A 25,626-nucleotide genomic window follows, 5' to 3' on the forward strand; every position below is an offset into this window, starting at 1 on the left:
TGATGGGAGAAACCAAAGTGACTATCGGGTTCTTGCTCACCTCTCTTACCAAGGCCCTTCTGCCCTGATTGCCCCGATGAGTCCTAGTTGTTCCAAACTTCTTCCATTTCAGGATTTTTGGAGGCCACTGTGCTCTTGGGAACCTTCAATGCAGCCAGAAAATTTTCCTTTCACCTAATGTTTTTTTTTTTGCTCTGATATGTATTTTCAACTGTGAGACTTTATAGATTGTGTGTGCCTTTCCAAATCATGTCCAATCAATGGAATTTGACACAGGTGGACTCCAATCAAAGTGTAGAAGCAGCTCAAAGATGATCCAGAGAAATGGGCTGCACCTGAACTAAATTTCAAGTGTCATAACAAAGGGTCTGAATACATATGTCAGAGTGATATTTGAGTTTATATCTATATATATATATATATATATATATATATATATATATATATATATATATATATGTATGTTATAGGACACTAACAGCTTATAGACAGTAGACAAATAAGATCACAGTTATAAAAATGTAGAACACTAAAGAGAACTTTCTACTGACTCTGAAAAACACCAAAAGAAAGATGCCCAGGGTCCCTGCTCATCTGCGTGAATGTGCATTAGGCATGCTGCATCGAGCCATGTAGACTGTGATGTGGGCAGGGCAATAAATTGCAATGTCCGTACTGTGAGTCGCCTAAGACAGCACTACAGGGAAACAGGAAGGACAGCTGATCATCCTCGCAGTGGCAGACCACGTGTAACAACACCTGCACAGGATTGGTACATCCGAATATCACACCTCTGGGACAGAAACAGGATGGCAACAACAACAACTGACTGAGTTACACCAGCAATGCACAATCCCTCCATCAGTATTCAGACTGTCCACAATAGGCTGAGAGATGCTGGACTAAGGGCTTGTAGGTCTGTTGTAAGGCAGGTCCTTACCAGACATCACCAGCAACAATGTCGCCTATGGGCACAAACCCACCTTCGATGGACCAGACAGGACTGGCAAAAAATGTTTTGTCTCACCAGGGGTGATGGTCGGACTTGTGTTTATTGTCAAAGGAATGAGCGTACAGCGCTCCAGAGTACAGAGTGTACTATTGATCAATTTGAAAGAGGAGGGTGTTATGGTTTGGGGCGGAGTATCACAGCATCATCGAACTGAGCTTGTTGTCATTGCCTGCAATCTCAACACTGTGCGTTACAGGGAAGAAAACCTCCTCCCTCATGTGGTATCCTTCTTGCAGGCTCATCCCGACGTGATCCTCCAGCATGACAATGCCACCAGCCATACTGCTCGTTCTGTGCGTGATTTCCTGCAAGACAGGAATGTCAGTGTTCTGCCATGGCCAGCGAAGAGCCCGGATCTCAATCCCATTGAGCACGTCTGGGACCTGTTGAATCGGAGGGTGAAGGCTAGGGCCACTCCCCCAGAAATGTGCAAGTGCCTTCGTGGAAGTGCGGGGGAACCTCTCACAGCAAGAACTGGAAAATCTGGTGCCGTCCATGAGGAGGAGATGCACTGCAGTACTTAATGCAGCTTGCGGCCACACCCAATACTGACTGTTTTTACTTTTGATTACTTTTGGCCACTCTGCCGTAAAGACCAGATCGAGTGTTGCAGTGTTGGTTGTCCTTATACAAGTTTCTCCCATCTCCACACATGATTTCAGGAGCTCAACCAGAGTGACTATCGGGTACTTGGTCACCTCTCTTACCAAGGCCCTTCTGCCCCGATTGCTCAGTTTGGCCGGACGGCCAGCTCTAGGATGCCACCCCCAACCCTAACCACCCCCTTTGTTCAAGGACACATTATTCCATTTCTGTTAGTCACATGTCTGTGAAACTTGTTCAGTTTATGTCTTAGTTTTTGGATCTTTTTATGTTTATACAAATATTTACACGTTAATTTTGCTGAAAATAAAAGCAGTTGAAAGTGATGGGACGTTTTTTTTTTTTTTTGCTGAGCTTATAAATTACACTGCAGCTCTTGCCTGTTTGCTCACTTAAGCTAAGCAGGGTTGAGCCTGGTCAGTACCTTGATTGGAGACATCCTGGGTAAAACTAAGGTTGCTGCTGGAAGTGGTATTTGGGAGGTCAGCAGGGGGATCTCATCTTGTGGTCTGTGTGGGTCCTTATAGCCCAGTATAGTGACAGGGACATTCTAGAATTCTAGAGACTGAATTCTAGATCCCAGGAGATCAGTAGTTACAGAAATACTCAAACCAGCCCATCTGGCATCAACAATTATGCCACGGTCCAAATCACTGAGATCACATTTTTCCCCCTTCTGATGGTTGATGTGAACATTAACTGAAGTTTCTGTCCCATATTTGCATGATTTTGCACTGCTGCCACACAATTGGCTGATTAGTTAATCACATGGATGATTGTTGGAGCCAGATGGGCTGGTTTGAGTATTTCTGTAACTGCTGATCTCCTGGGATTTTCACACCCAACAGTCTCTAGAATTTACTCAGAATGGTGCCAAAAACAAAAAACATTCAGTGAGCGGCAGTTCTGTGGACCGAAAAATATGTTGTTGTGTTTTTTTGTTTTTTTTTTCAATGCCCTTATATTTTAGGCATAACTTATAAGTTATGCCTAAATTGTAGCAGCACTCCTGTTGAACCAGCACAAATAATGGGACTGTTGTGACTAGAGCTGCTGATATTTATATGATTGCCCATGTCAGGGAATACTGCGTATTAAACAAAATTCTGCATTCTCTTGGTGGTTGATGCATAAGCTGTGTTTAAAGGTTCATATGCAGGCTTGATCATAGAGGCTAAGTAAAATCAAACAGACATTTTGCTATGCGTTTATCCCACTGTTTCTCCATCAAATCAAAAAGCCTTGTGACTACAGAGAAAGGATCCAGGTTTGTTCCTGATTTTAAATTTTTACCTCGGATACATCTACATTTAAATCCATCAGAGATTAAAGCATAGAAACCAGAAAATTAGTCAGTTGGGTAGTATTTTGAAAGAATCTAGACACAATTGATTTGATTTTCACTGCAAATAGTGGGTTGACAAATAATCTTAGCCTATGAGTTTTGTTTTTCTCAACTGTTCTTCTGATAAGAACCAATATGTCCTCTCTTTCTTTTCTTAAATAGTGCCTAAAAATTAGAGGGATTAAATTGGTGAGACTAAGCATATGCAGATAGAACTCAAACCTCTCCTGTAAAGTGTTGTTATCTGAGTTGAATTTAGTAGCATGAGTGTTGTGCATGGTATAAACAACTGCCTAACAAATCTGACTATCAAAGTCTATAATAAGATAAGGCTGTTATCAGTATTTACATATTAAAACCTTTGACTGTGCTGAGATCCTCCTGGTTTGTTGTTAGTGTAGAATATTAAAACGCTTGCCGTCCCACAGCTATAGAATTTCATAAATTTACAGTAAGGTTAGTTTAGGTTCTAATGCCCCAGTATAGTGATGGGGACACTATACTGTAGGAGGCACCGTCCTTGGGGTTAGAGATGTTATACCGAGGTCCTGACTCTCTGTGGTCATGAAAAATCCCAGGACACTTCTCGAAAAGTAGGGGTGAGGCCAAATTACCCCCATTGGCCTTTTTCAATCATGGCTTCCTAATAATCCCCATCCATTAATTGGCTCTATAACTCCACTCTCTCAACTAAACCAAAAGCTGGTTTGTGGTTAGCGTACTGGCACACAATGGCTGCCGTCGCATCATCCAGGTGGATGCTGCACACTAGTGGTGGTTAAGGAGATTTCCCTTTTCACTGGGTAAATTGCTTTGAGTGTAGTGTCAGAAAAGTGCTATATAAATGTAACTTTCCTTCATTCATAAGATTTATGACATCATCCATGTTTTCCCAAGACACAGAGAGGAAACTGTATATTTACTGTGGGATTCAAAGTCGAAAATTATTTTATTAAAAAAAACAAAACAAAAAAAAACATACACACACACTGGCTGAAAAAAATTAAACAGGGCAATACTGATGTAAAAAACAGCACCATCACTATTTGAAAAAAGTCATTTTTGATCAAATCTAGACAGGCCCCATTTTTACCAGCCATCACTCCCAACACCTTATCCTTGAGTAATCATGCTAAATTGCTAATTTGGTACTAGAAAATCACTTGCTATTATATCAAACACAGCAAGTAAGGACGCTAACTACCACACCTGGAGTCACAAGTTCGAATCCAGGGCGTGCTGAGTGACTCCAGTCAGGGTTCCTTAGCAACCAATTGGCCCAGTTGCTAGGGTGGGTAGAGTCACGTTGGGTTAATCTCCTTGTGGTCGCTATGATGTGGTTCTTGCTGAGAATCGGTGTGGTGCTTGGTGAGTTGTGCATGGATGCCACGTAGGTTAGCATGATCCTCCATGCAGTACCGCTAGGTCTCAACAAGCCATGAGATAAGATGCATGGATTGACCTTCTTGGACGTGGAGGCAGCTGAGATTCATCCTCCACCACCCAGATTGAGGCAAGTCACTACGCCACCATGAGGACATTGGGAATTGGACATGGAATTGGGCTAATTTAATACAACATTTTTCATCACATATTATATAAATAGCATAACAAATTGTCAAAGGTTGAACTGAACGATATATAAAAAAAAGCTAACTGCTATGTAATAACAGTGTAGCTTACCATTTTATTTGTGTTATCCTTCCATGAATCATGCCTAACTTCAATGGCCTAAATACAGTAATACATAGAGCTTTCATTAGACAGATACAGTACAGATTTATGTGAATAACCCTGAATGCTCCTGAACCCCAGAATAGGCATAATATGTCAGCGTATGTTGGAATAGCTGGTCGTAAACTGGTGTGAATATAACCTTAGACAGAAAGCCAGAGAGGCGCAATATAAAATTAGAATAGGTTTCTCACTCAAGTCATATGACTACTAGTTTTCTTGAGTCCATTTGAATGAGACATGTTATCTCTCACAAGACTAGTGCACCGTTGTCCATGGTGTGCATGAGTGATAAACTGTTGGTTCTGTTTGGAGCCAAGCAATATTTCCATATTATTCTTTGTTTTATACATTGGAGTCTGCTAAATACTAAATACATCTTTCATCCTCTCTTTGCGGCAGATGATCTTCAGACCATGATATAGCAAACAGTAGTTGTGCAATGCAGCAGAATATTTGACTTCAAGGATGCCATACAGGAAGGGAGGCTGTAGCTTCGTATTGCTTTGACATATTTGCATGAAACCAGCTACCTATTATTATAACAATGCCCTGAGCGATTTCCAATTCAAAGGTGCACTCAGTGATTCCTGAGAAACACCCCTTGCCTTTGATTTAACATAATCCTTCTTTTTTAGTTTATATTCGCCTTACCTTTTTCTCTTTGTCTGTTTCTCAGCCAGGTTTGTTGTCGCTCTTCTAATGAATTTCCCTCTCGCTCTGCCCCCACCCCCCCCCATCCTGTGCACGTGCTAGAACCACCCCCTGTTGCTGATTGGCTGGAGTAGTATTGTGTGAATCAGTCTGATCCAATTTGTTTTTGTCCCATTTACAGAGCCAGGGCTGTGTACAAATACTAGAATTTTTTAGCCCACCCACAGAACAGACAACTAGAAGACTGTGAGGACATATTTGCAGAATTTGAAAGTGTATTGGATTAGAATTACTGAGTGCACCTTTTAATTACAGTGCATACTACTGCCCAAAGAGCATGGCCAAACAAGGTCAAAAATCATTATAACTTTGGAATAACTTGTCCTATAGTCATAATTCTTCTCTCCATGCATAATTGATAATGGTTGAACAGGTTTCTTAAGACTCCCAATGACTACCATTGGTTGAACAAACAGGTAGTCCCACCAAAAACTCATGCTATTGGATTAACCTATGTCGTCTATGTTGGGCTGGTCAAGATGCTCAAACAAAGAGCCACAGGGTTTACACTTTTTGGGGAAATCAATCAAGTATTTTAACATCAAACATAGCTTTTAAAGTAAAATTTTATTTTATTTGGCAGTATGGAAACAAGTTTTAAGTGACCTAATATGTTGAAACATAAACAATCAGATTGATCTTTAGCATGCAAGAGGTGTTTCTGTCTTTCATTAAACCTTTGTTGATGTTTTTCATGTCTAACTGGACTAGTAGTTAACACAATGGATGTCCTAATGTCCTCCTACCTGCAGCTTACAAAACAAAATGTTAAGCTTTAATGAAATTGAGCTGAGCCAACTGTGCCAGTGATTTTACGTTTAACTCCAGTAACTTTTTAATCTTTGCTGCAGGAATTCTAATACTATTTGGAATATTTCACACAAAAATTAAAACTCTACTAAAATCATCTACTCACCCTCATGTCATTCCAAACCAATGTAAAATTGAATCGGATATCGGCGATATCTGACAAATATCCAATATTGACACTCCTTGACAGAAGATGGACTCGTGACCCGCCAAATGCGCTCCCTATACACATACTACGAAGTCTGCGCAGGGTATCAACACCCTAGGGGGGAATCATCTTACCCTAGGAGGGCACCAGAAAGTCCACCGGCTGCCCTTACTTGCACGTTATACGTTATCCAAGGACCCGAAAGCAGTTGCTGAACACAGATGATTGTTTCAAGCTCATATCACATGAAACTGCATAGGCATCAATTTGGCCAGCATCGGCCCTGGGTGTATTTCATGTGCAGTGGCAGGTAATTTTGGTAGGTAACCTGCCACAGGCAACGTATTAGATGTCTCTATATTTTAAGATATATTTTTTATATAATATTTTAATATGAATCTATTTCTGCCTTAAGTAGGACTATAGGCTTGTTAATACAGTTAGTCAACTCATAGAGGTTTGCACAAGAGAATTCTGTGCCGAATTGAAATGTGTTCTGTGAATTTTGCCGAGTTTCTCACTTCGTCTCGCAGCGTTGTAATGATCAGCGGTGTACGTTTGAGAGATCGAGACTGTTCTGCAAATAAAAATGCTCTCGAACTGCTCTGTCTATGGAACTGTGCTGATAATTGATCCGGGTAGCGGATCGTTTAGCTTTTGATGCGTATGTCATTTGATGTTGCATAGCAGCAAATGGCACCACATAAATTGAGATCGAGAGGGAGAGATAAAGAGTTGGTTACACCTGTGGTCTCCCCACTGTGACCTTAAACAGCATTTAGCCACAGAAACATGGTCTCAAAATGTGACAATTTAGTTACAGTTTGGAGCCTGAGTAGAACATGCAGTAGAGTGGAACAGTCTGGTCCTGAAAGTAAAAATCCCATTAATTTCTTCCATAGGCGAATTGATTTTCAACACTAACTTCTAAATCTTTAAAGACCGACCTACAATGAGCTCCGAGGTTGTTTATCGATGGCATATGCTTCCGTTGACGCCATCCATCGGTGTTATTTCAGAGAACATCAGCCAACAAAGCCTGCAAAATAAGACCGGAAGCAACCGCCCACTCCCATGATGCACTCTGAATGACGCAAGCGAGTCCATCTCCCTGCTCTCTCAAACTATTTTTCTATACTTCTAATCAACAACCTAAAATGTATAGTTTAATATATTTCCATAGTTTTATATTCAATTACATAATTCACAATGCTTCATGGGATTGTAGTCCGTGCCCTCACTAAAGACGGTAAGTGCACAGACTTTGTCTGTTTGTCAGATTTTCAAATATTTTTTGCCCTAAAACAAAGTCTGTAATGTTGCGATTTAATCTCTGAGCTGGTTGGTTTGGTTCATGTTTTACAACTCTTTAATGGAAGATTTAAAAAAAAAAAGTTTATGAAAGAAATTAATGGGAAAAATACTTCCAGCTGAAAAAGTGGGCAGGCACATGTCAACTTCCCAAAAGCATTTCATGTCAAATATTAGAATGTTCCCTTTTGCTTGCACAAAACATTCACCACTCATTTTCAAAATGTGTAATCAGTAAACCTAAACAAACAGTAGTTTGTTGCTAAAATATTCTGTTTGCATTTGAGCCTAAATAGTCTTTTGAAATGGTACATTTTTTACAGAGTCCTTTTATGATGACTAAATGGACAACTCTTCACTGACCCTTGACTGATCCTACAGCCCCCCCACCCCACAGCATCATGGGGGACATAGTCCAGATGCGATTCAGTACTGTGGATTACGTGATTTTCGTTGTGCTGCTAGTAGCCTCTGCTGGAATCGGGCTTTACTACGCCTTCTCAGGAGGTTGCCAGAGGACCACACAAGAGTTCCTGCTGGCCGACCGCAGCATGCGCTGCCTTCCCGTGTCCCTTTCGCTGCTGGCCACATTTCAGTCAGCTGTGGCCATCCTGGGTGCCCCTTCTGAGATTTACACACATGGCACTCAGTATTGGTTCCTTGGCTGCTCTTACTTTTTGGGCTTGCTCATACCTGCACACATTTTTATTCCAGTTTTCTATAGGCTCCGCCTCAGCAGCGCATATCAGGTAGCACTCTAGAATTTATCTGTATCATTGTTTGTTTATTTCTAAATGAGAAGTTGGATTGTATTACTAGTGCTCAAACAATATGGGTATTTTGACGGCTGAAGTTGTGACCTAGTGGGGTGACCATTTACTGATATTATTCAGATACATGTATACAGTACATTATATACATATTATAAGGAATAATTCACAGTCAGCCATTCATTATCAAACAATAAACCTCTAGAGAATGGTTTTATTATTGCTTTTTACATGCAATGGACATGAAATAGTGATTTGAGTTTAAATTATGTATTTACATTTATGTAGAGGATTATTGCCTTGTACAGAGGTCAATAATACAGTTTAGTATTTGACTGCAGAATTCTCAGAATCAAGTGTTCTAGATATGTGCAATAATACAATTTAAAATATGTAGTATCATATTCTGTTGCTATTTGTTATAAATTGTATTCTCTTCCCCCTGTGTTTTTACAGTATCTGGAGCTTCGCTTTAGTAAAAGTGTTCGGATTTGTGGCACTTTGACCTTCATCTTTCAGATGGCAAGTTTGATGCCTGAATGTGTACAAATGGTTATTCAAACCAAATCAATTCAACAGCTCATGTTCTGAAGTAATATTTTCTTTAACTCCAGTTTTCTAGGCACAAATACATAGCCTTTTAAAAACTTGAACTTGCACCTACAACCCTACTCCCCACCCCCCACTGAAATGGACAATATTTCATTTAGTGTTGTTGCTTGTGTAATGCTTCTCAAAACTATCAATTACTAAAACAGGGAAATTCACAGAGAAAGTTAATATGTTCCAAAACACTCTTAAATCTAGTGTGCTTGTTTTGAAGTTTAAACTCTAAGAAAAGCTTTACACATGTATTGTTACAAGTGTTTGATTTTATTCTGTTTGTTTATCTGTTTTGCATAGGTGATCTATATGGGAGTGGTTCTCTATGCCCCAGCGCTTGCACTGAATGCAGGTAAATGAGACAATATATACATAACAGGCCAACATGCCATGTCCATCTATATCTGAACAGTTGTTTATTTTATTCAATATACCACACTGCATGGGGCATTGAAATGTAAATTTTACATTGTAAATGTTTTGATTGCAGTAACTGGTTTTGACCTTTGGGGGGCAGTGCTGGCTATGGGATTGGTGTGCACGCTTTATACAGCACTGGTAAGATAGTGGGATTATATACATTTCTCAGCATAATTTTCTTAAAATAGATCCTATCTCAAGTTCTCTCTCAATTGTGGCATGTCCGTTCCTCTCAACCTCTCTGTCCCAGGGTGGTCTGAAAGCAGTAATCTGGACCGATGTGTTCCAGACAATTGTGATGTTTGCTGGGCAGCTAGCTGTGATCATTGTGGGTACACACCAGGCAGGTGGCATCGCTGAAGTATGGAGGAAAGCACAAAATGGCAGCCGTATCTCAGGCCTTGAGTTAGTGATGCATCAAGACAGTTTTATTTTTAGCTTCCTGTGGATAAGTATAATAGAAATACACTCACTGAGTACTTTGTTAGGTACACTATGGTCCTAATAAAGTGTCCGACGTAGTCTTCTGCTGTTGTAGCCCATCCGACTCAAGGTTCGATGTGTTGTGCATTCTAAGGTCCTATCTGCTCACTACAGTTGTACAGAGTGATTATCTGCGTTACCGTTGGCTTTCTGTCAGCTCGAACCAGTCTGGCCATTCTCCATTGACTGACATCTCACATCAACAAGAACTGACGCTTACTGGATGTTTTTTGTTTCTGGCACCATTCTGAGTAACTAGAGACTGTTGTGTGTGAAAATCCCTGTAGATCAGCAGTTACAAAAATACTCAAACCAGCCCGTCTGGCACCAACAATCATGCCACGGTCGAAGTCACTAAGATACATTTTCCCCATTCTGATGGTTGATGTGAACATTAACTGAAGCTCCTGACCCGTATCTGTATGACTTTATGCATTGCACTGCTGCCACATGATTAGCTGAATAGATAACAGGTGCTCCTAAAAAAGTGCTCTGTGAGTGGATCTGTTGCCTTTAAGGAATGTTGCAGGTTCAATACAAGTTCAGCTCAATCGAAAGCATTTGTGGCGTAATGTTGATTACTGCATAAAATATATTGCGTTTATATAAAAAAAGAAAAAATCACTGCAACAGTAAAGCATTTACAATAGAAGTGAATGGGGCCAGTCTTTAAATGTTAAAATACACACTGTTTTAAAAGTATGGCCACAAGACATAAACATTATACATGTAAACATGAGTTTAGTGCAATTAAAATCACTTGCCTTATCTGTGTAAAGTTATATCTAATATAACAACTTCCTTGTCATGAAGGCGTAAACACTGTAATCTGGTAAACGCCATAATGCCAGTAAATCACTGATTTTATCACACATAAATCATGTTAACATTTACGTCTTGTGGCTATAGTTTTGAAACTGTGTATATTTTCAAGTTAATAGACACTGGACCCATTCACTTCTATTGTAAGAGCTTTAATGCAACATACTTTTTTTTTTTTATATATAATAAACGAGGAATGAGTCTAAATTATTTTTTGTGGTAATCCACATTATGCTACAAATTCTGTCTATTGAGTTTAACTTATTTTGAACCTGGAACCTTCCTTAAGAAATACGTTTTAAATGTAACGTGTCTTTTCTATAGTGACTATACATTTGTCTATATCTAAAATATTTAATTGGCTGGAAATTCCTCATTTTAAGTACAATCTCCTATAAAATTATTTCAAACATTTATTATCCTAATAGCAATCACTAGTGATACTCCGTTCAGGATTTTTACAGCCGATACCGATCTTCTTGTCACCTGATTGGCCAATACCGATCCTGATACTGATCTGTTCACCTTTTATCAGGATCTCTGTCATAACTGGCTTTATGCAAGCTTTCTGCACACTGTCACTATTAATTGAAATTTCTTCTTCCCAATAATGGCACTATGCCTATTTTTGGCTATGCCTAAGTTTAAAAGGCTTATTAAATAATAATAAAAAGACTTTAAATCAATTATAGGCTAACAAAATATTATTTTGTTTAACAAAATAATGTATTGTTAATGCCGTTTTATTGGGAGATATTTAATAAAGATGTTTGAATTACACCACATCTTGTAACTCGTGTTATTATTGAGATGCCTGTGCCTGTCGGAAGCCTCCGCCATGAACGATAATAAGGACTATTTTACAGCTAGTGCTGTTTTCCCTTTGCCATGTCGCATGTGAAATACAACATTAACAGTAGAGTACACAAGCTTTTCATATCCACCGTACCTGCATAGTTCTTAACTTCTGAATCAAATTTGTTGTCTTACAACACTATGCCAGTATTTCCCATACTCTGTGATGTCATGACAGTGCTGCTCAAGCCTTAAAAGAGCCGCACCGTCTTTTGTGACATGAGCGATCTGTTTATTTGACCGGCCAAATTACCGATCATTGATCGAGTCATAGGATGGTAATATCGGCTGATCGATCGGAGCATCCCTCGCAATCACAAACGGCTGAAAAAATCATGGAAATGTATTTTTAAAAGATTGTTTGGTTCACTGAAGTTGATCAAACTAGCTCTAATGTTAAAATGCATGTATCACAATTGCAATGTAAAGATCACTGTGTTCAAATGAAGCTTTTAATTCACTGTGTTTTGGTCCCCATCGTAGCCTGAACCCTGACCCTTTGGAGAGGCACACATTCTGGACTCTGGGAGTGGGGGGTGTATTTCTCATGCTGGCCCTATATGGGGTGAATCAGGCACAGGTCCAGAGATACCTCAGCTCCCGCACAGAGAAAGAGGCCATTATGTAAGAAAACACCCCTCCACATTCAACACTCTGGTTAAGTCAACAGAGTCTGAAACTGTAAACTTGTCTTGCTCTCCATTCATGCTGTTTTTATTATGATATAATATAATACTGCAACAACATTCCATGATTTTAGAGCAAAGTGAAAAGTGCTTTATAAGTATTATTATCATCAGTATTTCGATGGTTAAGATTGATTTTCATTAAGTGGTCAATTCATTTTCAAGTGTTTTGGGGGTTGTTTGTTCTCCAGGTCTTGCTATGCAGTGTTTCCATGCCAACAGATCGTGCTTGCGTTGGGGTGTTTAATGGGTCTGGTTATGTATGCTCGCTATGGGGAAGAGAGCCCCCTTGATCAAGGCTATGTCACAACGAATGACCAGGTCTGATTCAAGACATAATCATCACTTTCATTGTTTATTTAATTATAATTCCTAAACAAAAATCTTACAATTTATTCTTTTTTTTTCTATTTCCCCCTCTCATTTTTTTTCTGTCTGCAGATGGTATTGTACTTCGTGATGGATGTGTTGAGAGATCTGCCTGGCTTGCCAGGATTGTTTGTCGCCTGCCTGTTTAGTGGAGCTCTCAGGTAACAACCAATTTTGCCTAATTATATAACAACACTTAATCGAATCAAACCTTTAAGGAACAGCTTTCATTGCCATTTTTAAAGGCCTTTTTAAGTTTTAAATTGACGTTGTCTGCTTTATAGCACAATCTCATCTGCCTTCAACTCCCTGGCAACGGTTACCATGGAGGACCTGATAAAACCTCATGTCCCAGTCATGACTGAGGCCCGAGCCACCCTGCTCTCTAAACTCTTGGGTAAGTCCTTGCTATACATGCAATGCAAATGATAGTTTACACTCACTGAGTAGATATTTATATCAGTACTGAAAGCCCATCTCTGAATAATGGGGTTCATTTGATTGTTGTAATTTTTCTTCCACAGCTCTTGCCTATGGGCTTGTGTGTCTGGCTATGGCATACATAGCCTCTCTAATGGGCTCTGTGCTGCAGGTGAGGATGCTAGTCCACAATTAGGGGTAGTGGTCACATAATGTGTCCATTTAACGTTTTAGGTAGGATATTTTATGAATTTATAAGGGAACTAGTCACTATTCCTCTCCTCACCACTGCGAGTCACCTTTTTACCTCCACTAGGCATTTTAAGGTCCTGTGTTGTGACAAATGAACTTTTAAATTACAAATATTCCTTGTTGTCTCAGTTAATATGGACAAAAAATGGCATACATAATGATTATTAAATATTTAGCAAAATGTTGTTGGTTAGATGGTGTAAAAAATGTCTCACAGCTGGACAAGTCATGCAATTATTTGTCAACTGTATCATATAACATTGAATAGAATCTATCGCCCTAATGACCACCAAGAACACCCTAGCAACCCCTAGCAAACACCCTATCAACCACCTAGAAATGCCCTAGCGACCACCCGAGCACCTTAGTAGCAGTCTATCAACCACCAAGCAACGGCCTAACAATCACTCAAAACACCCTAGAAAATGCCTAGCAACCACCTAGCAATGCCCTTACTAGCCCCCAGAACACTCTAGCAACTGCCTAGCAACACCCTAGCCCAGTTTTTCAAGTAGGACTTGTAATTTAGGTTTGTAATAATGAAAAAATTACCGAACACCGAACATTGTAAACACATGCTGGACGCATTTTTGGCTGTTGGGGCTCATCTCGCTGTTGCTTCTGCATCTCGTGCAGGACATTTGAAACGGTGTCAAGTTAAAAAGAACATCAAATCTTCATAAATGCATTTCGAGACACTTAATTTTTTGCACTGCATCTAGATTATTTTTAGCGCAGGTGTCACAAAGGCTGCAAAGAGCGGATTGTTGTATTGTTTCATATTATTCCAGATTGTTCTGCACCAAGCAAAGTTTCTGCGCTTTATAAACGGTAAGGTAGTGTTTTTTTCCTTCTGCCCTAGTGTAATGAGGGACAACTGCGCCTTGTTAAAACGGTATATGTTCACTATTTCAATACTGTAACAAATGTTGGCTTGAAGCTAACATAAAATACAGCCTATTGCAGCAGTACTTAGAAGTTATAGGAGAATTTATAAAGACAGTGAGCTATTTCGGGTTTGGTCTTAAAATCTGACAGTATCGTTCGGTCCGGGTAGGGTTGGGACGCACTCTCTTGGGTCCGGGTTGGGTTCGGGTTTCATTTTAAGGCCTGTGCTGGCCTTTAATGACAACTCACATTTTCTTTAGGATATGTGCCCATCTATACCTAGAGGAACTTTCCTAAACATAATTACTTGGGCTGGCAATCGATCAGAATTTTTAATCGAATTAATTACATTTATGCATTTGGCAGATGCTTTTATCCAAAGCGACTTACAGAGCCCTTATTACAGGGACAATCCCCCCGGAGCAACCTGGAGTTAAGTGCCTTGCTCAAGGACACAATAGTGGTGGCTGTGGGGATCGAACCAGCGTCCTTCTGATTACAAGTTTTGCGCTTATCCCACTACGCCACCACCACTTCACAACTGAGAAAAGCCCCAAATAAACACAATTTAGTATATAAAGATGTAATTAATTATAAATATAATAATATATATATATATATATATATATATATATATATATATATATATATATATATATATATATTGCAAATAATTAGGGCTGAAGATTTAATCAAAATAAAATCGAAATCGCAATATGGCGCAGTGCGATTATCAATGTGTAAAGGCTGCAATTTAATTAAATAAATTAATAGTTTGCACTCGCTGTGTTTACTGTATCTGCACTGCTCTGTTCTCTGTAGTGTATTACAAATACGCTGAGCATGTTACATTTACAGCGCTCTAGATTCACTAATTGCACATTTGAGTAATTCCAAATATGCTTGGCCGCTACATATTCCTATCCAAATCTGAAGTTACCTCATAACACTGTGATTTTGTCTATTGGCAGAAAAGCATGTTTGTCCATGACTTAATTTTGATCAAAAGAAAACACAATTGTTTTGACATGTTAATAATCATATCACAGTTCAAAATTTTTATAAATGATAGTTTTTTGTTCAAATCGTTCAGGCCTACAAATATAATCAAATGCATAATTTACATGTATTGCAGCAGCAGACAAGTTATGCATTTAGACAATACAAAAAGTTACTTTAAATGTAAAAAATAGGGTACAACAGGAGTAAAAGCTCCTTTTGATTTTATTTTCTCCCAAAACACCAACCAGCAACACCACAGTAATTTCCTTAACACCTGTTTGTCACTATGCACTGTTAAAATGTCCTGATCCATGAGATCTTTTAATGTGTTAAAAGATTTGCTAAAAATTTTTTTCGATGTTTTTAAATGTTGAAAATGTATGTATCTAATGAAAATCCCTGAAATTAACCATTATTTTGAGACAAAATACTTATTCTATAATCATTCAAAACTTGTTTTGTTCAAGGTGTTTAAATCAAAAGTTTTTTAATAGCTGTCCAATAAGTGGTATTTGGGGTAAAGGCCCCTAGAAAGAATATATTTTTTTTTTAAGTTGGTGGAACAGATTTGTACTGAGAATTTTTCATAGTGGGTTCACGTTGACTGATCAAGTCACAATAGAGATTAATTTGTTTATAAAATACTTTAGATGTTATAAAATGCCAAATGTGTTAACAGGATATTGTGCACCCTTTTCTGAAGTAGTTTTTTTTTTTAAAGTATTATATTAATTTGTTACTCAGAAAAAGCATACTGCTGAATGCATTTAACAGTGTCTTCTGTTTACTCTTCTAGGCAGCACTCAGTATATTTGGGATGGTGGGGGGCCCTCTTCTTGGCGTTTTCTGTCTTGGGATGTTTTTCCCTTGTGCCAATTCCACTGTAAGTAAAACAATTAAACATTCAAAGTGTTCATATAAAGATTTCTGTTTTAACTGTATGTATCACTAACATAATAGGTGTAAAGCTATCACATGCTAGATGATTTCATGGTATGTTTTCAGGGGGCGCTGGTTGGGCTGGCAGCAGGGCTGGTCATGGCTTTCTGGATCGGTATCGGCAGCTTTGTTTCAAAAATGTCTGCATCTGTGCCACCTATAATGAATGCCACTGTCATGCCTGATGTGGTAAACATGACAACAGCTGTCATGACAACAATCATCACAAGTAAACCCAGGTGTGTTTGTTTTGAGATGCCTAGTACAGGCCAGTTGTTGTTGAGCACCTGGATTACATCTGAAATTACTCCTATAAAATATTCTCTACATAGAAAACAAAGTGGGATCTTTTTTGTCTGAGAGTTCATAGATATGATCAAAGTTATAATGATTTATAAAACATAAATTTTAAAGGCCTGATCACCATTCACTTGCATTGTATGGACCTACAGAGCTGAGATATTTTTCTAAAAATCTTTGGTTGTGTTCTGCCGAAGAAAGAAAGTCATACATATCTGAGATAACATAAAGGTGAGAAAATGATGACATAATTTCCATTTTTAGGGTGAACCCTTTCAAACTACAGACTAAACATTCCAATATTCTACCAACAAATACCATGGCATTACTATGTTTTGTTGGGCATGTAACATTGTATACTTTGAGGTACCTAGGAGTACCTTGAAAATACCATGGTACTACTATCTGATTAAATCATTGTACCTTGGTACTGCCACAGCACTTTTTTTGCAAACTCTCTCCTTTTCCTTATAGGCCATCTGGAGTTCAGGCTATATATTCATTATCATACATGTGGTACAGTGCTCACAACTCTGCTACTGTTGTGGTGGTGGGACTACTGGTCAGCTTCCTCACTGGTAAAGTGTGTTTTTCTACACATCAAACATTTTAAGCATCCCCTTTAAGTTCTATTGATACAACCAGCTTTAGTGTCATGTTTATGATGTGATCAGTGTTGGCTAAGTTACTTAAAAATACTTATCCACAAAAAAATACTAATTATTTATCTACAATTGTAATCTTGATTACTGATTACTTTTAAGTAACTTTTCCACTCAACAAATTCAAAATAATGTCTAAACAATTGTTGCACACAAGTCATACACTCAGCACCTCCACAGTGACTCGTTACGGGGTCATAATTCATGTATTTTACATAAATAATATATTAGAAATAATCATAACCCTATAATCTAAGTAACTAAACAAAAATGTAAACTCAGTAAGCACAATCTGATTACAAGAAATGTAAATGAAAGGGGACCTGCATAGCTCAGCGAGTATTTACGCTGACTACCACCCCTGGAGTCGCAAGTTCGAAACCAGGGTGTGCTGAGTGTCTCCAGCCAGGTCTCCCAAGCAACCAAATTGGCCCAATTGCTAGGGAGGGTAGAGTCACATGGGGTAACCTTCTCATGGTGCGATTAGTGGTTCTCTCTCTCAGTGGTGCGTGTGGTAAGTTGTGTGTGGATCTCGGAGAGTAGCATGAGCCTCCACATGCAGAGTCTCCGTGGTGTCATGCACAGCAAGCCACGTGACGAGATGTGTGGATTGACTGTCTCAGAAGCGGAGGCAACTGAGACTTAGGGCCAATCTCATTTCTCCCCCTTACCCCTCCCCCTTTGTCTGCATCTTCCCCTTGGCCCTCAATATCGAGTGAAGGGGGGTAGGGGTAAGAACATACTCTAAGAAATGAGTCACCACTTGATTACCGTTTGCGTCAGCTTCCCTTGCCGCTAGCAGGCTGCTACGTCAACAGAGGCGACAAGCGCTGACATAAACAAACGAAGATGCCGTCATCACTTCACACTGATTTCAACTAAAAAACCTAAATATGAAGTGTCATGTCAAGGATTATCAGATAGCTCAGCTCGACAAATAGCGCATAACTGCTAGCTGGCAGTTAAATAGTGATTCAAAACAAAAACATTACAATTAAAACCGCTTGAACATTTTATTAAAAGTTTCATAAAACACGAGTGTCATAATTATAATATCAATTAAACTGCTGAAAATACTTACATTTGTGTGACTCAGTTCGCCGTTCAGCCATGAAAAAAGTTTGATGCCGGCACTATTGAGAAATTCATACGTTGTAACCCCTCTCTTTGAAGTGTAGTCCTCCGCAAACTTCGTTTCAAGGGCTATGTAGCCCTACGCCTTGGCCCTAGCCCTTAATCAAAATGAGAATTGAGACGCCACTTCACCTCACATGAACGCGCAAAGCCGAGGGGGAGGGGGAAGGGGTAAGGGGGAGAAATGAGACGCAGCCTTATCCTCCGCCACCAGGATTGAGGCGAGTAACCGCGCCACCACGAGGACCTACTATGTAGTGGGAATTGAGCATTCCAAATTGGGAGAAAAGGGGATACATTTTTTTAAATATAATGCATTATATATATATATATATATATATATATATATATATATATATTATTATTATTATTATTATTATTATTATTATTTTTATTTTTTTTTACAAAATAGTAATTGGATTACAGTAACTAATAAATTTGTAATTGGATTAAACACAACACTGGACATGATACCATTCAGTTTATCTCATTAAAAGTGGTAACCGTGACCAGTTTTGCAAACTACATGTGGCTCTGCCCGTCACATTGTGCAGTCTGGGAACTGTTCAAATAAAGTTTGAAGTTTAGAGTTTATTAGCCAAGTGAGATTGCATTAGGAATTTGCTCCTAAGATCACATTATACAATGTCATTAGAATGCATCTCATTGTTATTGAATATTAGGCTGTAAAAAAGTGTTTTCTGTGCTTTGGGTTGATTTAGGGCCCATGAAGGAGGAGGAGTTGAACCCAGGCACAATTTACCCTGTACTGGGCAATCTGCTATTTTTTCTGCCCCAACGCTACAGGGAGAAATTATGCTGTGTTAAGCCATTGGATGACAAGGTAACCATCAGTATTTATTTAAATTATAACTCCTTAAGGAGCCAAAATCCAATTTTATTTAAAATATTCCCATAGTAAATTAATGGGTAATTAATTTTTTACCGACTAGTGAAAAACATTCATAGTAATAGTCATTCATGGTCATTCATAGTAATGCAATGCCAACTCCAGTGGAGGATGGCAGGCAAGCGGAAAGAACAACTTTACACATGTAAGATTACGTTCTTAAAGAATTAGACTTTTTTTTTTATTATTATTGAATTTAATTATTGCAGATTTGCATTGAGTTGAGAAATACAGAATGAGTAAAAAGTACATAATATACATATATTCTATGAGTGAAATACAAATAGCCAAACACAATAATTACATTGTTTAGTTTTCTTGTCTTTGAAAGCAATGAAATGCATTAAAGGTGCTGTAAGCGATATTAGCCCTTCTAGAATTTCCCCAAGCTGAGCCGTTGAATTAGCCACGCCACCTCTTTCAAAAACCCAGCACTCCAAAGATACCAAATGAGCTTTATTGAGACTGATACTGAGCAGAAGTGGTTGTCAAAAGCTGCAATATGGCGCCCTCATCTGGCAACTGTTATGAACAACATGCCATAAAAATGGCATTAATCCTCAATAATTAGCTGCAACTACAATACTATAAGATCCCACAAAATGATTGACTGGCAGAAAGCGTCATTGACCACGGACACATTTTTGTTTGCTGTTTACTGAGTCTAGAGCTGTCACAGCACCTTTAACATGTTAATTTAAGAAAATATGTGATAATCGCAATTAAATATTTTAAATGACTGACAGCCCTAATATATGCTTTAGTCCAAAGTTCTAGATCAACAGCCATACCAGATGGCTCAGAAAGAGAGCAATGGTGTTGCCTGCCTAAAAGAGGAAGACAAGCTCAGGGAAGAGGATGGAGAACAGATAACCACCCAGCCTACATGTAACCTGGCCCATATGGTGCAGGAAACAGCCTTGTGAAAGCTGCCACACTGCATCACTGTGCACAATACTAAAGGGTCACTTAGGAACACGTCAGTTATAGTGCCAAATTGGCATGCTAATTTTCAACTTCATTGTTCCCTCATACTGAATTGGGTTTGATAGATTTAGAACCCTAAGTCCATAAGTAGTTGTGTGTATTGTGATGTCGTAAAAGGGCCCTCTACAATATTTTTATGCTGTGCCCCAAACTGCCAATGGTGGAGGTAATAGATGTCTTGTTTATATGTGGTACTTTATGATGTCATGCCTGATGTCTTGAAATGTTGCATAATATTTGGGATTCTGTGAAGTGAATTAAAATGTGCTAGGAGATGAGGTTGCTCGGACATGACCATACCCAAGCAGTTGTTTAATCTACACTTTTAAACCAGTTTACATGGCACAATTTTAATCTCAAGAGCACATGAATACCCAATATTTGAATACTGTTGGGTCATGATTAGTGGTCAACCGATTTTGTTTTATGCTGATATCCAGACAGCAGGGTGGCCAATGGCTGATACAATGGCAGTGTAATTTAATGATAGCAAATATGATATAAACAAAATTGGTGAATGTAACACTTATTTTTCTCAATATTTTTTCAAAATGTGCACTATCCATTGGCAAGGCTGTCTGTAGATTTTGGATATGACACTAGGCGGAATGACCACTTCTGTTAAATGACAGCTCACCCAAAAATACAATTCTCATAATTTTCTCACTCCCATGCCATCCCAGATGTGTGTGTCTTTCGTCTGCTGAACACAGAGTTTTAGAAGAATTTTTCTGCTCTGTAGGTCCAATGTAAGTGAATGGTGGCTTTGAAGGTCCAAAAAGCATACAAAGTAGGCGTAAAATTAATCTAAACTAATTCAGTGTTTAAATCCAGAGAAACAGATCAATATTTAATTTTTACTATAAATCTCCACTTTCACAATTTTTCCTCTTGTTTTTTGGTGATTCGCTTTCTTTGTGCATGTTGTCACCTACTGGGCAGGGAGGACGATTTATTTATATATATATATATATATATATATATATATATATATAAGGACTTCTCTCAAATATTTATCTGTTTCTTTCCCACACCTATAATATCCCTTCTGAATACATGGATTTAACCTACTGACGTCATAAGGATTACGTTTATGCCGCCTTTATATGAATTTTGGACCTTCAAAGTTTCGGACCCCATTCACTTGCATTTTATGGACCTACAGAGCTGAGATATTCTTCTACAAATCTTAATTTGTGTTCAGCAGAAGAAAGAAAGTCATACACATCTGGGATGGCATGAGGGTGATTAAATGATGAAAAAATGTTCATTTTTGGGTGAACTATCCCTTTTACTCGGCCAATCAGCACAGATAATTGCCCGATATTATCGAATTAATTGGCCTGACCAATATATCGGTCTGTCACCATTCAACAAAAGCACTCTTACTGTCAGGTTTGTGATGGGTGGTTTACGTCAGGATAGACCATAGTTTGCACAATTACTCAAAGTTTGACAGAGTAGTCATTTAATGTCAGTACCATTCAAGGTATGTTTGGGGTTTTTCTCTCCCAAAGAGTTTATTTCGTCCAAAGTTCATAACCATTAGCCTTTCATTTGTATGCCTTTTGAAAGTGCAATGGTTAATGTGTATGTTCAAAAAACCAAGCTCAAGTTTACAGCACATTTAGAATTGCAAATATTTCATATGCAATGTAGTAAACTTTCAGCTTGGCATTCATGAAGAGACCATCTGCAATGAAGATATGTCATAATTGTGATAGATGTGAGATACTGTGTTTAATCTAATGCATGTTGAATCTTTAGTTCCCTCTCTCTCAGTGAACTCTCATTGAAGCCCATCGTTCGTGATAAGTGCCTCCTCATATGAATGTATGATGTTTGTAGTTTTGTGACTGGAGTCTTGCTTTAGTTTGCCATTTTTAACTTAACCCAAATGGAGCATGGCCCCACTGATAGGATAGTTTTTAAGCATCTTAAATTAATATAAAAAATCTGATTCTATTGATGCTTTGTGGTTTAAAAGCCTGGCTAACTATCCATTTATCATCTGAAAAAAGCTTGAAATTTGTCAGGATAAAATATAATTTTGGTGCAAATGATTATGAAGGAAACAGTCAAACAAGAGTTTATAAAGTACTACGTTTAAAAATGTTCTTCATGATTTAGACATGATAATTAAATGTTATAACGCCACTGTTGTATTTGAAATAAATCTTAGATGTAGAATTAAGGATGCTTGTTATTACAGTATCAAGAGTAGAGACTAATTGCATAGAATGTAAACCCCTTTGGGAAGTTTCTGACTATAGTTCTCAGTATGACAAATTTAATGAGTCTTAAATGCATATGGATTGATATAGTTGCACTTGTTTTTGTAATTTGATTGATTGTTTCTTCTTGTTGTTATAAATGTCATTTGTTATGTCTTTAAAACATGCTTTGCTGTCTATTCCAAATTCAGATCTCAGTAAGCCATACCATTTGTAGTTGCTATATTAGAAATGAGTTGAATTCCAGAGTCTTGTATTGTGCCTGTGAAAGAAATTATAGCTTTCTCTTAACCATCTCTATCTCAAAAGCACAGACAGTCCGTTATATTTGCAGTTCATGTCGTGCTTGCTTGTAAAAGTCGCTCATTTGTTTATAGTTTCTTTTTGTCTTTATTGTGGGCATTTGTCTCCAAACAATAATCTTACGTGTAACCATGTTCATTATACGTCAAAGGGTTTTACCTCCTGTCACTTAACTAAAGATTATTCTATATTTTATATAGGTTCCATGCCTTTTGGAAATATACCGACAGGGATAAAGTGACTGAACAGCGACAGCTATTTTGACTTAAACAGTATTAGATGCAAAACTGGAAATTGGTTGGCTGGGGGATCTTAGTATTATGGCAACAGTCTGCAATGAAACATACAATTATGATATTTTAATAATTTATTTAATGCTCATCAAATTCAAACTGATTTTAGTTTTCTTAAAGGACTTTTCCGGGTTCATTACAAGTTAAGCGCAATCATCAGAATTTGTGGCATAATATAGATGAACACAACATTTTATTTTGACTTGCCCCTTATTTTCTTTAAAAAGGCAAAAATATGGGTTTCTAGTGAGGCACTTAAAATGGAAGTGAATGGGGCCAATCCGTAAACGTTAAAATACTAATTGTTTCAATAGTATAGCCACAAGACATAAACTATATGCATGTTAACATGATTTTAGTGTGATAAAATCGCTTGCTAACCTTTTTTGTATAAAGTTTTATGCAATTTTATGTCAGTGATGATGGAATGTCAGCATACTAAAAGCCTAAAACGACTGTAAAAACAATATGATTTAAACAACTATACAGCTCAAATAATACATGAGTTTAAACAGAAGAATTAATGTAAGAGCTTTTATAAAATTATAAGCTTCACATTTCTGCCTTTTTAAACCCTCCAAAAACTGGCCCCATTCACTTCCATTGTAAGTGCCTCACTGTAACCTCAATTTGTGCTTTTTTCTTCTTTTATTTTTTTAAAGAAAAAAGGGACGATTCAATTATTTATTAATCAGCATTATGCCACAAATGCCGTCTATTGAGCTTAACTTGTATTGAACCTGGAATATTCCGTTAAAACACAATGCCACTCATTCTTAATCCATGCCAGTTCAATTTGTAGATTAATAGCTTGAAAACCATTTATTTCTTGACTGAAAATTAGAAGAAAAAATATATATTTTTGTGCTTGATTTTGGTAACTTGAGCATTCAGATCAAAAAGGGTCCACTACAAATATATAGTACAGATCCACTTATTCCAAAGCAAGTGTCTCTGTAAATGTTTTAAAGACATGTTTTCACCAGTAGTGTCCTACATATTTGTAAACTGGATGAATTGCATGTTAAGCTGCCATTTGTCACACCTGAAATTACTTGAATTATGTGTGTAAAAATGCTTTCTTAAAACACCTGAATCTATAAAGATGTAGAGCACATGCATTTACAAACTGAATCTTTCATTCTAGATTGTTCCGTTGAACATTTACCTTTCTCCTAAGAGCATAATTTCCTTTGAGTGATGAAAGAAGGAAATCTATTGCCACAGGCAGGGATACAATTATTATAAACTATGCTGTCCTACAATCTTAAGCTGTGTAACCCTGAGAGAATCAACCGTAGGTGACCTATATGAAAGAGAGAGAAAAAACACTGATCTTTACTGTGAGAATTGTTTTCTATGACATTTTTAAATACTCATTTTATATGGAGAGTAAGCATAACATTTGTTAGTACATTCAAAATAAATATTTCTATAGCATAATATTTGTTTATATAAATATTATGAGAATATTTATTTTTGCAGAACGTTTCCTTGCTATTTTATTTTCCTAAATATGCATTCCAGAAATCCATAAGCAATGGAGTCTGACCAGCTTCATTGCTTTGGTTGTGCCTTCACTCAGTGTCTCTTTATTTGATTGGTCATGAAAGTTCTCACAAAGAACTTTCCATTACATGAAAAAGAGGCAGTCTTATGGCCTGCAAGGCGTCTATAGCGATGATACTTCTATTAATATAGATGAATACTGAGGAACATAGTGTACGTAGTCACACTAGCTGGCATTGTACGTTGAATCATGAACACTAATTTTTCCTCTTAATAAATTGTATGTAATGAGAAAGCAATTCATGTATTTGTCTACAAATAAAAGAAAATTGTCTACCTGACTGTCTTTTGTGGCTTGTTATTGCCTTAAATCTGTTGGTTTTCTAATTAAATAAAAGACAGGTTTCCAAAGTTTCAACATTGACCGAATTATCATGGTGTTGAGTTAGCCTGGTTAAGTAATACAGTTATTCAAACCAAAAGGCTTGAGTCCACAGAGACAATCTGGGAAATCTGTTCTTATTTAAACATCACAAATAAATAAGATATAAAGTATATATTAAATGTTCTATTATTTGTAGTTCACTAATTCAATGTAAGCAACATTTTTACATTTATTTCTCAAATCAGGTCTGTAATGTATTCTAAATTCTTTGGATTACTTCTTCAGCACTGGTAGTTTTTTTTCACTTGTTTTGACTATAAACTATAATAGATTATAAAAATACATTCTCTGAAAAACCAAAATATTTTATGCAATGTTGTTTCTAAAACAAGATATATCAAACTGATCTTGTTTAAGGTGGGGCCACCATGGACGAAGCCTGGCCACCCGACTCGCAACTGCTGTTTTAGTAATTGTTTTTGGTCATTTTTTGGCACAATTTAGTTCTTTAGAGGTGAAATCATCTCTGTACAAACTTAACATGTATGTACAACAAGGTCACCGCACCTCTCCGTCCCAGGTGTCATTGTATCCACTCAAACAAAAGTATCAAAAATAATATCTTCTGTGATTAAAATACTTTTTAAATGTAACTATTCTAATTGTAACTGTAGTGGAATAGTTACTTAAATTTTGTATTTTAAATGTATTCCGTTACTCCCC

General features: G+C 37.7%; 1 protein-coding gene across 1 annotated transcript in view; it reads left to right on the top strand.

The window, feature by feature from the left end:
* LOC127622210 (sodium-dependent multivitamin transporter-like) overlaps positions 1–24,852 on the top strand; it is a 29,965-nt gene extending 5,113 nt beyond the window's left edge. The window contains exons 2-16 of the mRNA XM_052096219.1: positions 8,001–8,426; positions 8,904–8,969; positions 9,351–9,402; positions 9,541–9,608; positions 9,721–9,875; positions 12,114–12,254; positions 12,508–12,637; positions 12,758–12,846; positions 12,970–13,082; positions 13,210–13,277; positions 16,044–16,130; positions 16,253–16,425; positions 16,961–17,064; positions 19,005–19,126; positions 19,957–24,852. Coding sequence (XP_051952179.1) covers positions 8,079–8,426; positions 8,904–8,969; positions 9,351–9,402; positions 9,541–9,608; positions 9,721–9,875; positions 12,114–12,254; positions 12,508–12,637; positions 12,758–12,846; positions 12,970–13,082; positions 13,210–13,277; positions 16,044–16,130; positions 16,253–16,425; positions 16,961–17,064; positions 19,005–19,126; positions 19,957–20,118 — 1,878 coding nt within the window. The 5' untranslated portion in view covers positions 8,001–8,078 and the 3' untranslated portion in view covers positions 20,119–24,852. The remainder of the gene's footprint in view (positions 1–8,000; positions 8,427–8,903; positions 8,970–9,350; positions 9,403–9,540; positions 9,609–9,720; positions 9,876–12,113; positions 12,255–12,507; positions 12,638–12,757; positions 12,847–12,969; positions 13,083–13,209; positions 13,278–16,043; positions 16,131–16,252; positions 16,426–16,960; positions 17,065–19,004; positions 19,127–19,956) is intronic.
* The last annotated feature ends 774 nt before the right edge of the window (positions 24,853–25,626 follow it).

The sequence above is a fragment of the Xyrauchen texanus genome, chromosome 28 (genome assembly GCF_025860055.1).
Source record: "Xyrauchen texanus isolate HMW12.3.18 chromosome 28, RBS_HiC_50CHRs, whole genome shotgun sequence".
Classification (NCBI taxonomy): domain Eukaryota; kingdom Metazoa; phylum Chordata; class Actinopteri; order Cypriniformes; family Catostomidae; genus Xyrauchen; species Xyrauchen texanus.